Source organism: Scylla paramamosain, chromosome 21 (genome assembly GCF_035594125.1).
Source record: "Scylla paramamosain isolate STU-SP2022 chromosome 21, ASM3559412v1, whole genome shotgun sequence".
Taxonomy (NCBI): Eukaryota; Metazoa; Arthropoda; class Malacostraca; order Decapoda; family Portunidae; genus Scylla; species Scylla paramamosain.
The window spans coordinates 15,918,376-15,932,285 of record NC_087171.1 but is presented as its reverse complement, the minus strand read 5'-3'; the positions used below and the strand labels follow the sequence as shown (position 1 = coordinate 15,932,285).

The following is a 13,910-nucleotide window of genomic DNA, read 5'->3' as shown; positions in this document are numbered from 1 at the left end:
CTGCGGTCCTCACCCTGCCAACTGAGATGCAACCCCGAGTTATTCATTCTTACGTGAAAAATGTGTTTAAAAATAGTATGTATATATATTTTGATCATAGTTTGATGTTTACATATTTCAAAATATGTCAGTCTCGCCAAGTAGTTTTGAAGAGATATTTCGCGCAGTTGGCAATACTATGGGATTTGATTGCGCATGCGTGGGACTCTACAACAAAATCTTGTCAAAATTAATGAATATGAACTGAGTAACTAATATGTAAACAAACTTCTCTTGATGTGTGTGTTAAAAAATGTGCCTTTTCTGCAACAGTGGACTCAAATGAAGATGAAGATAGTGATGATCTTGCGACAGTGATCATTGTAATTCGGCTCATGAGATATGCATACGCATAACAGACAGTTATAGTCTCTCTCTCTCTCTCTCTCTCTCTCATTACAAAATTTAACACTGCATGACAAAAAAAAAAGTACAAAAAAGGTTGCATCTCGAGTGCGAACATTAATTGAAAAGATCTCTGATATACATGTTGTTCAGTAAACCTCAAAAATTCAACTACTTCCAGAGAGAGGGAGAGAGAGAACTATACATACTCGTAGGTTAAGAAAATATGTTACAAGAAGCAGAAGAGATACACGAGCAGTCACTATATCATAAGAATCCATTGCAACATGCTCGAGGGGGTCAGCGGCCTCCCGAGAGCGCTTATCATGACAGCCGACACCGCAAAAGAGGTAGCAAGATCAATATTAAGAACAGGCACGCTTCACACACGGCACTCGCTATACCTGTAGGGGAAGTTGTAGTTGCTGACTGGCTGTGACGTAAACTCTGAGTATTAGATAAGTTTTACATACGATGATTATATATATATATATATATATATATATATATATATATATATATATATATATATATATATATATATATATATATATATATATATATATATATATAATGATAAACGGCAGGATTGCTCTCTATGGAGGCCTCCAAGGTGTAATATTTTGGGTGAGTACCTCCCACACTAGCGCAGACTGTGGTCTCTCCTCCAAGGAAGCTATATATGCATCCCAACGTGGGGTAGCCGCTTGTCACAGTTTTACGCTCTAATTATGCTCACGTTTTGCTTCTCAATTGATATCATTCAGCGATACATCAGCACTCATATGAATTAGGGTAATAATTTGTAAGCACTTAGTAGTTGAAACAAGTTCGCAAGTATGATAAACAGTAGCCCTATTTTCTTATATTCATTTGTATGTTGCACCAAACACAGACAAGTGCGAATCTCATTTAGCTTGTGAGATCTTCACCCAGCAGGAACGTGAAACCAGCAATCCGATCTGCCTTTTCTTGCTTGGCTGGCATAAATTTTAATCCATCGCAGGTGGTATCCATGCATCAGCTAAATCCTTAAGTTAAACCTTAAAAAAAAAAAAGAAGTAATAATTAATTAAAAATAATAAAAAAAAAAGTGGAAGACTATGTATGTATACAATGTAGCCACCCTAGCCAAGACAAAATACATACTCAGCCCACTCTCCAGTATTTACATGGTGGACCAGCAATTGTTCTAAGAACCGTATCTAGATATCACCAAGTACTCTGGGTAGCAGCTAGACAAGGTAATACTGGCAATGTGGACAAAAAGTGGTTCTACAAATCATGACAAAGGATGAATGGACTCTTACAAGGCAAAAGGCAAAAGAAACAAAGATAACCACATGCCATTTCCTCTTTTTATATTTCAAATTTAGTTGAGATTTTGTTATACTTTACATATTCCGGAAAACTGTCTGCTAATGGCAGACAAATATAATATCAGCCTTCCCAGGTATAATTTCAATGACACTTAACTGCAAGACCAGGCATTCCATAATGAATTATTTGGAAGTATCTGAGTGATACATGCTAAACTATCTTTTGGTGTATCTACATTACTCTTTTCTTTGCACATTATGAAATGCCCAGCAGAATGACTAATTAAATCTATGACCATCTGAATTTGCAGGATACAAAATCATGGAAAACATGGAAGTTTTCTTGTACCTCAAGTTACATGAAGACTTTTGTAACTAGTTCTTCACATAAACTCCAACAGAAATTATAACTATTGAGAAAAATAAAACAAAGAGAAAGTCTATATATATGGTACAAACTTTAATGACCACAGTGTTTGAATTTGCTGACTGCAACTTTTGTTACATACTAGACAGAACAGGAAAGCAATAAGTCTAAGGGACAATATTGCTACATCATATTTATTGTTCAAATTTTTCATCCTTAACATCTAATGAAGTAAATATTTTATTGCCTTCAACTATGACTGGCAGTGTCATGTGGTAGAAAAAATATCCTGTTTGAAATGACAATATTTTCCCTTTCTTCATTGGTTTCCCTACTTATCAAGTAAAGCACTAACAAAGTAATATAAAGAACATCCACACAATACATGCAAGAATGGTTTCCATTTTTTAGCATGTAAATAAAAGCCATGAAAACAAGACATTTAGTTACCACAATAGCATCCTGGAAGTGTCCTTCATCCTCAATAACAGGATTTATGAAGGCCAATGTCTTTAGATGGAAATTTTTAACATCATGGCATGAACTCAAGATTATCTTCAAAAACCAATATCCAGCAGTAACCAAAGACTTGTTCTGTAGTACTGTAACCTTACCACAGCAAAGAACTTCTTAAAGCCACACTCACTTGAAAGAGACTGACTGTATGAAAATAATTTCCATTTAAAACACCATTTTCCATAATTCTTTGTAAGCATAAGTATCTTGTCACTCGCATTTTACATCTGACATACACACCTGGTGCTTCTAAAACTTCAGTTAAAAAAATGTTTTGTATATGATGTTGTCAGTTCTTTATAATGAGAGAGAGGTGTTCACTGAATTCAGTGCTTGTGCGAGTTGAGCCAGCCACCAGCCACGTCACTACCTCTACCTTGCAGGTTCTCCAACGTAAGGTTCTTCAAAGCCAGGTTCAACACAGCAGATTACTTTTTCAAGTCACAACCTTGATAGATATATGCTTCTCTTTTCATTAATTTTTTTCAAAATTATGTATCCCTACCAAACACAACTTAAATACCAATGAAACGATGGAGCCTCTCATTAAGATGGGCAAAACAAAGCAGATATTACTCTCCTTGTAACAGTGCCAAACTGACATCACTATCAAAATTATGGTTAATTTATATGAAAATGATAAATATAGGTAGCTTATCAACAAGAAAAAAGTAAATATCAGCACTAAACTATTCCAGCTAACAGATGGGCAAGCCAGATGAAACAGTGAGTGATGTGGCAAGTGTTGGTGGCTCCTACAGTAGGTTGAGGTGAGGCAGTAACACTGACAAACACCTCTGTCTTAGGCTGGTAGTTGAAGCTTCTTTCCTTGCAGGACTGCAAATGAAGAAAAAGATTGAAAACTTCATTATGTTATTTCCTTACCATCACTATCTTCACTGATGGATGTGAAGTTCTTTCTTCAAAGAATATGAAAAAATCTATCATTTGTTACACCATTACTGAATTAACATTTCTTAAGAAAATACCCATCTATTATCAAATTATTAGGGTATGTAATACTGAATTTTTTTTTACTTAAAATAACAGAGGTATGATAACAAACTGTTCTTTGATTACATCAACTTTCACAAACTTTTGGCATTAACCCTTTTTCCCTTAGTCTTTTAAACTGCTTATTGCATTTCATGAACAAACACAATTTCCTGTTGACCCTTTTCAGTAAAATCTGTTAAGGAAAGCAAAAAAAGAGGCAAATGCTCCCAAAAGCTAGCAATTACAACAAACATTATAAAGTGCAACAATGTTAATGTAGGATATGTCATTCCCTTTAGCAGTAGTAAAGGTATGAGGTCAATTATTCATCTATACAATTTTAAAATTCTGAGATAAAATGGGCATGGCTGGTTCCGCTTCACAATCTTACTTTTGAGGATAAGCACTTTCCATTATGGCACTCCATGTTTAACTGCAAGACTATCAATATGAAATGCTCCTTGTTGAATGTCTTACAAAGCTAGGTTGCATAAAGTTACAGTAGGTACTGTTGTAGCATAAAATTAATACTAGTAATATTGTTATCCATGTCATAATTTTCCTGTAAGAAACAATCTTTTAATACTAACATTAGTACAAAATAATGTGCCATATACTGAAATAAGATATATTAACTACTGATGACAGTTAAGTACTTCTGATGAATGGTTCTCTCACCTTTAGTAATATACAAGTAGAAGAAGTCACAGTAGAGGACTGTCTGAACAACTCCAGCCACAATAGCAATCAGATCATAAAATCCTTCAGCATAATACCTGTAAATCTGTAAAAAAAAAGTTTCTCATACAATTTTGAGAATTTTAAGTCTAATTTTCATTTCATGAAAACAATAAAAGAATCATTTGATGAAATGCAGTTTTACTTCTCTACTGATATGACAGTAGTAGTTAAAGTAGAAAAGTGTTACTTCTAGGGTGGTGACTAGACTGAGGTTGTAATATCTAATGACAGCTTCACTTATAGATACCAGCCTGGAGAAAAAAAAAAAAAAAAAAAAAAAAAACATGCAATGGGAGAAATTGGACAGATATGCAATGCACTTGGGTCTGGTTGTAGGTTTAGGCAAAACTGGAGCAATACTGGAGTGTTTACAAGATCAGCTGACCAATGTGGACACAAACATAAATTATTTTTCTGCCTCCACTTCTGCAGTCATGGTCTACACATTTGGCTGCACTGAAAGTTGTGTCTCATCCATTAATTTCCATGTAAACATAAGGTGGTGCCACCAGCTTGGCTGAACACAAAAACACCTTGCCTCACCATCACAAATTTGGACACACTGCCAGACATGGTAGCACAGCCATGTCTGAATCACTGCAAATATAAGGTGGCACCACCAAGGCGGCATCATTTAAAAGGGCTCTATGGTCTATACGTCACTCCTTTAAAAAAACTGACACATTACTTTCTCTATCATTCACATTCAGTTTTTACCTTAAACACATGATAAATTTCATTTATCACCTTTAACAGTTGCACATGTATCTATATAATGTGTGGTGATTGAGTGCCTGAAAGGCTCATATGGCAACAGAATAATGAAATATTCCTACATATCAGTGGTTCACTGTTCACTTTGAGATGAAATTCCTATCAATTGTTGTGAAGTGGAGACCCAGAAAACTCAACAAAGAAGGATTTATACTGCGTTGAAAACATGTTACAAGGACTAAATTTATGTGTGCAAAACCAGAAATCACAGCTAAATAATAAAGTACTTGTTGCAAAGACTGACTCCAAACTAGCAGGAATTGAGTACAACTGCTTGATTTAAGTTACAATAAAGACTGATGCTATAATATTTATGAATTAGTAAAAACAGTGGTATAAACTGTTTCTAAGAAGGGTTTCCAGACTTACCCAGTTGACAATGTAGAGGGCTCGGTAAGACCCCAGAGCAAACAAGTAATGTGACGTTATACTCTCTGCTTCTCCAGTCTTGGACACCATGAACAGCTGAGGCAGGATTGCAACTGACTCAAGGTAAATACTGAATGTCCACAGGATCTATGGATAAAAGAAATTTATTTAACTAAAGCACAATTTATTGCATGCATCATAGCCACTAATACTAAGAATAAGAAATACTGATAGTTGTGATTCATACTTGTGCTAATCTCCATCTCCTTTACCAATGACTCACTGTGGCCTAAGCCTAATGAACATTTCATGATTTTTCCATCACACCACAATTTGCTTTATTAGTTTTCTTTTTAAATAAATCAATTATAAATGCAAATTCTAATTTTGTTAGCAAATGAATTACATTCTTTATAGACATTGATTGATAGTACAATACACTATTAAATGTATTGTACAAAAACAATTTTACTTCAATTAAAATTAATATAATGGAAAAGTACAAGATTTTCTTCATTAAGTACCTTTGTATGAATAAAACCCTTGGTTTCTTCTTGCTTTTTATGGGAGTGCTTGTTTAGGGAGTGCAACAAACATGAATACAAAGGAAGCAACAAATACAAAATGAGATTAGATGAACTGAATCGTCCTCACATGGCACTCCTTATTAATTAATCTCCACATTAAATAAAAACATTTCTACTGTACTATCATAAATTAAATCATCTCCCATTTTCCAAAACTATTCACAAAAAATGTATCAAGAAGGATAAACGTACCTCTAGTGGTGAAAAGTCATGGTTGATGAGAACAGACAGGATAACTGTAGGGATGAGCAAGAACTCCACACGGAAAGTATCGTGGTTGTGGTCATAGGTGGCCTTGAAGCGCACATAGATCAGGTACAATGTTGCGTAGGAGGCGGCAAGGAAAATAACCTGAAAGAAAAGTCATCACATGTCACCATTGTTTAGTTGGATTAGTATCTTTCCATCTTACATAGTCCTCTGCATACCAAACCCTCTGAAAACAATACAGCAATAACTATTTTCTAATTCCATAGTTGGTACTTGAATAAGAAGGGAAATTAGATCAAGTAATATATTTTCATTTAGCCACTAGCAGAAAGCACATTCTCAAATGATACTCATACAGATAGATAAATACAAATGCAGATGACCAAGCACTGAGAAAAATAAAAATGGCATTCAACTAGGGTGTTCACTATGGGCTGAGTTGCCAGTGATCGCCAGCTGTTTTAATGTTGGGGGTTGGTCAATGCTCCCACAGTTCTCTTGGAGAAGCATATTCTAAAACTGCCTCTCATGACACCTCTTGATGCACTGTACTTAAATGCTATAAAACACTGTTCCTAAGTTTTTATGCTAACAGTATCCATGGAATCTGGTGGTGCACATTCTACAGAACTGTTATTATAAGCTAAATACTCGCAACTAGGCTCTCAGTGTTTTCACACTTATTTCTATTCTCCTGCAACATATTTAGTTTGAAATATTTTCCACTGGTTTCTACAGGGACTAATGTTTTATCTGGCAAATCCCCAAAAGAGTAAAGCAAGTATTATTTGTGCTGACAGGATATTGTGATAGCCGAAACCATGCAGAAACTAAAGGACTGGCTGATATCAGACATGCCAACTTCTCCAAAACACCCAACAAACCCAAGGCGGGAGATATAAGTTTGTAGTGCTGTTATAAATCCCCAATCTATACATGTGTTGTGGATGATTGCATGAACATATCAGGAAAGTAGAACCAAGGTGTGAAAGGATGGGTTGTATTTCCAAAGAACAAAGCAGCAACTCAGGGAAAACACTGGAAGACAGGATGTAAACAGACAAGTGGCAACTCAGCGAAGACGTTGGGAGACACAATGGTTTGATAACACACAAATGACGATAAGATTTTTCTCAGCTGACCAACCTTTACATGTAAAATTCAGTTGGCTGGTGAATCTGACAGTTTTTCCAGACCATAGCAAATGCCCCAACTGAGTGAGGTGATAAAGAAATATGTCATATCAATGTCTGAATAGAACTGGTCTAAGGTCACCAAACAATATGAAAGATATATGGAAAACAGAAAGGGTACAAAGAATAACAAAGATCATCCCAAGCCCAAGAGATTTATTGAATAAGGAAGGGTTGCTAAGATGGATAATTCCAATCCTAGAGGAAAGAAAGGAAAGGGAAAGATTTTATGGCAGTGAGCAGGATTTTGAAGAGTAAAGGAACTAGATGGAGATGATGTTCACATAGAACCCAGAAGATACAAGATTACTAGAAGCTGAAAAGAACAACTTGTATAAGAGGACACAAATACCTTCATTGTCGAGTTGTAAAGTGATATGAAGTTTGTCAAGAGGTCCAAATAACGGGCAGTGTAAGTGATTGCAAACATGACTTGAGATTTCCCGGATATGCCTGAAAGTAAGAAGAAATAACATTATGAAATTGCAACTTCAGTGTGATTGAAATATCTCAGGAAACTATGTACTCGTATCTGTGGCCATTAATGTTTTTTCATTGTATGTTGTACAGTTAGGTCACACTAATGTGCAATGTTCTTAAATGAATTGTGTCTGACAAGGGGGTCAGTTTGCCTCCAGGTCATGCTGTAAACTGGGACATTAAAACCTTAACCATTATGATCCAGGACAAAATGTAAACAGTGTGTTTGGAATATGGGCATAAAAAAACATAGATGTAATGGCCAATACACTCACATTTGATGCTTATGTAAAAATACACTTTATTAAACAAAACGTAGATAATTATACATTAAATGAAACCTTCGTGTCTATGTTTTCTTAAGATGCAAACATAAATGAAAGAAAAAATATCATGGATAATCACAAACAATAATGAAATACAACATTAAATCTGGCCAAGAACATGAAAAACATGTTTTGTATTTTTGTGTGACCTAGACGTAAAACAGCACTGTCTTGTCTGTTATGTATAGATACATGGTCCCTGAAACACTCATGTAACTGTAAAGATATGTAATTATTAGTTATTTAAACTATGAATCACTGAAATATGATCATATAATAAGTATACCACCACCACACTCACTCACGGGCAAAGCAATGTGTTTACTTTATCTCATAATAAAAAGCTGTCCTGTGATTGGTAGGCTGCACCAGCTGGTGGAGGTGATGGGCCAATAGTAGGGCTGGATACAGGATGCATCGACTCAACTAAAACATACATCAAGCTCAGCATAGACCAGGAGATTCAAACCAAGCTAAAATATTGGCCTTACAGGTTTTGACAGTTGGGCCAATTTTTTTGGCCTCTAGGGTTATAAGGGTTAACATGGGGATGGCCTGAAGCAAGCCACAGAGAGGTCTGTAATGCAGCAGGACTGGGCTGCTGCCACCACCCCACAATGATACCAGTTAAATGACACTTCAAGTAGGGACTGAACCACTGCCACTGCCACCCACAGTGATGCTGTGGGTGGCAACTTGGAGGTTAATGGACAAGAAAGCCAGTTACATGCTGGCTCATGTATGATTCCTGCAGTGTCCTTGGAAACTTCTCTGTCTACATATTATCAGAACATCATATTTGTAAGAGGCAGTGATCATCCTATGATAAGAATCTGAATCCAAATACAGTATTTGATGTGTTGGGCACCAGAATTGGTGGATAACACATATTTGAGTTAGCTGGTGGCTAGGAAGGGGGAGCTAAGTGTTCAAGGGAGGGAAGTGAATCAAGTGTGTCTGTTTGTACTGAGATGTTGTTATGATAAATGAGTGTGTAGTTGTTTGGGGAACAAGTCTATTCTGCCAATATCTAAAATAAGATGAAGAAGCCTGTTCCAGTCCCATATAGTGTGTGGAAGGTATGAGTGCTTGCAAGTGTCAGTATTAGTATTGTACGAGATGGAATGGTAAGACAGTTCAGTCATTTCTCTAAAAATTGTTACTAATACTACTACTGATTTTTGACAGGTGATACAAGGATTCAAAATCTTCAAATGATGCCAAAACATGGGAACAGCTAAATCTTTGTGTTATATATTGTATGAAACTGCAGTAAAACTAAAGAAAACACTGGAATTACACTATACTTATTGTTCATAAGTAGGGTTGTGTGCATTAGTGTATTTGACAAGCAACATTCCATATTTTCACATGTTTAGTGTTTTCTGTCACTCAAATCCCCTTGAGATTGAGGAATGTACTAAAAACTCTAGCAAAACCTGACAAGTAAAAAATTCTTGGCAGATTAGAGGATTTAATACTAAAGAAAACACAAAACACAGTGGAAATGAGTGCAGTTGGTTACACAGCTATGGAATATGACTGCACTTATGTCAAAATGCCATTTGTGTCTTCAGATATCTGACCAGTCACATGGTGCCACTGCTCCAGCCAATCAGTTACCAATGTCCACTACAGATTCACCTTTTGTAGTAAGCTGAAGATCAACACTGCCACCTGTCATGTTTACCTTTTGTCGCACTCTGCTTACTTACAACATACCCTTCACCACCTTCATCAGTCACGAAAGCCTCATTTCCAGATAGTCCACCACACAACCACTCAAACAAGTGCTTTAAAGATCTAAGCCAAGGGGACAGTCACACCTACGTGGTCAGCAATGGACCAAACAGCAGTAATCCAAAACAATCATGACCACTGCTTTGTCTTGAGTGTAGGCACGTCAGGCCACGGGGAACCAGCCCTCGGTAGTACATATTTCGCACACTACGACGGATATAATGATCAAAGGACAACAGCACTCGTGGCTTTAGACTACTGACTGAATAAAAGGGTGAAACATCGTTCTTTGGGTTGTGGGAGGGGAATAGGAGCAGTGAGGCTGGGCTGTCAAGGGTCAGGTGGCGGCCCAACATTGTAAACAAACCGGGCGGCCACATTTATTCCTTCATATACACACAATTACACCTCATATCCTCATACCTGCACATGACCTGCTCGTCCATATCTTGAGGAGCAAGATGATGATGGCCAGGAGGTGGGAAATGTCCCCTGCAAGCCTAAAAATGTTCATGGTGAAGGCCGCGGTGTGGTGGTGCGCCTGGCTGTGCTAGTGACGTGGCCGTGTCTCCCTGTTCGTGTGTGTGTTTGTGTGTACGTGTGTCTGTGGCGGGATGACACATTTGCTGTTCACTATATATATATTAATGGGATGATTTTATATATTTTGTTTGATTTTTTTTTTATGTGTACATCGTAAGCTGGTGTCTGTGAAATGTATGTATTTGTTTCTATTCGTGTGTGTGTGTGGGATGTGCGTGTGTATGTGTGTGGCAGGTGGGTTAATGATATTTATTTATTGTATATACTATGCTTTGTTGACATAATTTATATCTAGTATTTCTTTCTGTATGTTATAACTACATGTCATCGAAATAGCATCAATTTCACCAGCATCTATCTACTCATCCATATATTTGTGTCTAGATGGCGAGACTGGAATTTTTTTTTCCCTTTTTTTTATTTTTATGTTCTTAACAAACATAAGTCAAAAGTAAGCACAGTACTAAAAACTGCAGTGCGTCAACTGAATATACCGAGAGGTTATCGCCCTATCTGCTGTACCATATTATATGAAAAAAAAAGGTGTTTTCGGTATCAACATGATGTCATATATTCCATACGTCATCCCACGTTATTATGACTATAAAATATATGGAATGATAAGAAACCCAAAGAAAAAATAATATGCACGTGGAATACAAAATAGTTTATAATATTTTGTGATGCCAGATGCTCGATAACTTCACGCGCGTTCGAGACAGCTGGAGTTGACACTGGGGAGGACCATGCCAATATGGAGACTGTAAGGCGTCATGATCTTGAAGCCAGCACCGCCATATTGAACTGCCATGGGAACGCCTATGTATATCTATCCCTGCATAGCTCTCATGATATATTTAATCAAATTAAACCTACACAAATAGCACGCTAAAACACGAAAATGAAGAAATCTCTTAGAAAATGAGTAGTCTCTATGTAGATTATTCAAATGACAGACCACTAACACGTCAGCTTATTTCTTACTTAACAGTCACCACAGGGAAAAGAAGACAGAAAATAACCACTGACGTATTCATATCCATATACTCCAATACCGTGGTTCCAACTCACACATCCTTGTAGGCTAAGAGAGCCCTCTAGGACGGTGATGAGAGAAACACGTGTACGAACTTGTGGTGGTGGTGGTGGTGGTAGTGGTGGATGCCAGTAACAATGACACACTACTCTCCACATTACTTCATAAATACTATAGCTGCTCATATGACACCTGCTATTTGAGTAACCCTATGTGATCTGACTGGATACATATTAAAAACTACTGGCATTGAAGATTTTAAGTACTAGATCACGCGTTTTGCTGTCACCAGAGAGAGAGAGAGAGAGAGAGAGAGATTAGTTTTCAAGTATGGAATAGACTAGATATATGATCAGGTTGTTGGTGCTGAGTCATTCGGGAGTCTCATGAGAAGATTAGATGAGGATGACAGGTGGAGGTAGATAGGCATGTTTCGTACAGGGAATGTCACGTGTACATGTTCCTTAATTTTCTTGAGTTCTTATGTTCTACCACGCTAAGAAGAGAAGCTGAGTGTTCTGAAAAGGGAGATGCCGCAACATATGGATTGAGTAAAAAGTTTAGTAAAATAAATGTATGAATAAATAGATAAATAGACCAAATAGATAAATAAAACCCACTTAAATGGTATGATGAACTAATAGTGATGACAATAACAAACTTGTGGTTAAGACATATTAAAAGCCACACACACAAAAAAAAACGCCATTATATTAAAGGAAATTGAAACTAAATGCATAAGAAGAGATAAAACCAGAACTGTCTCCTGGCGCGGATCCTCTCAGTAAAGGAAGCAAAAGGACTTCAAATGACACCACTTTAGCACACATCTTCGTAGACTACTTCACTACATCAGTTAAGCCTTGGTATATTGGCGGTGTCCTTCCCAACTTACTCATATTGTGGTTACCTTTTGAGCAAGAGTTAACCAGCATCTTCACTCTTTCATTCTTTCCATTAATAAAACCCCTGAGTTCTCCGTCTGATTGTTTTCATGTCATCCATTTTAAGAGAGAAACATCCTAAATTAATCGTACTTATTTAGTCTACCTTTAGTACGAGAGCTATCCCGTTTTTTTCACTCTTTCATTCATTCCTTCCACTGGTAAAACTCCTGAACTCTCTGCCTGTTTTTTTTTTCTTTTTGTTACCTGTTTCAAGAAGGAAGCATCCATATTTGAATTACTTTTAGTCTACCTTTAGTGCAAGAGTTAACCAGTATCTTCACTCTTTCATTCTTTCCACTAATAAAACTCCTGAACTCTGCCTGATACTATTTCTTACATTTTTCTTTATCACCTATTTCAAGAGAGAAACATCCTAAATTTAACTAACTCTATTTTAGTCCCTTTCTCCTTCATTTTTTTTTTTTCGGAGATCAGCAACTAAGGAATGGATGGGTAGGGAGATCTCTTACAGTCTTCGCAGCTCTTGATCAGCCGGCTGCACTTACAGTAATGCTACTTAGGGTCTTGATTACTTCCTGCAGATGCCGAGAGTTGGTGGTGGCTGACTCCTTCCAGGCTGCTGTCACTTCCCTGCTGGTGCTGATCATTAAACCATGAGTCTGTATCTCGAAACGCTTCATTCTTTCACCATGAATAATTTGAAGTGTCATAGAGGTGATTAATCAGTCTTTTTGTTTCTATTGACAATGCAGAATCCTTGTTAAAGTTTCACTCGAATCATGAAAACATTCTTGATAAAAATAAATATATAACCTCCTACTCTGAGCCTGTGTAAAGTAGTCGAGATAATGTTTCAATGTGTTTGAGACTGTGGCCATCATGAGGCTGGGTAGTGAACGATCTACCTTGCTCACTGGAGTAGCAACAGTCATGACGAGGGCACGAAAACACTAATGTTTTTTTGTAGTTTATGAAACAGTTTTCATCATTGTAGAAACTAAATAAGAGTCAAGAATAAAGGAGAGAACTCTTAAAGAATACGATGAGAAAGTAGATAATGAGATAAAAAAAATAATATTGTTCCGGTCTGCTGGGGATCTGCCGTGACTTAAGTTTCATAAGCAGGTTGTCAATAGATCACAGCACTAAAAACCAAAACGTGAGCATGGTGTCAAGGAAGCTGAAGGTGTATGTAAATTAGGGTTACGATCACCGTTTTGTGTGGAGGAGGGCATGGATGCTTGTTGGTATGGTAAGGTGTTGTGTGTATAGTGTAGGTGGTGGCGTACTACTTGTATTGTTGTTATCATTATTATTATTATTATTATTATTAGTTTATTTTCATTACACCTAGAGTGGAAAGTGCATCCACTCAATAAAAGAATTGGATAATTTGAAGAGTTCGCATGTTGACGCAGACT

The 13,910-nt window shown here is 36.8% G+C and overlaps 1 protein-coding gene across 1 annotated transcript; it reads right to left on the bottom strand.

Moving 5' to 3' along the window:
* Positions 1-2,139: 2,139 nt before the first annotated feature.
* On the bottom strand, positions 2,140-10,608 carry LOC135111117 (ER lumen protein-retaining receptor 2-like). Its single transcript, XM_064024085.1, has 6 exons — positions 10,426-10,608; positions 7,809-7,909; positions 6,246-6,404; positions 5,467-5,613; positions 4,261-4,366; positions 2,140-3,423 (listed from the first exon to the last, which is right to left on the bottom strand). The coding sequence occupies exons 1-6, from the start codon at positions 10,514-10,516 to the stop codon at positions 3,389-3,391; spliced, it is 639 nt and encodes a 212-aa protein (XP_063880155.1). The 5' UTR covers positions 10,517-10,608; the 3' UTR covers positions 2,140-3,388.
* Between the last annotated feature and the right edge of the window lie 3,302 nt (positions 10,609-13,910).

Bases quoted from the DNA above. Each gene is read 5' to 3' on its own strand.
- LOC135111117 (XM_064024085.1), bottom strand. From the start codon at position 10,516: ATGAACATTTTTAGGCTTGCAGGGGACATTTCCCACCTCCTGGCCATC. The intron at 6,405-7,808 runs GTATTTGTGTCC...CTTTTCTTTCAG, and splicing joins TTTACAACTCGACAATGAAG to GTTATTTTCCTTGCCGCCTC. The intron at 3,424-4,260 runs GTGAGAGAACCA...CTTCATTTGCAG, and splicing joins CTACTTGTATATTACTAAAG to TCCTGCAAGGAAAGAAGCTT.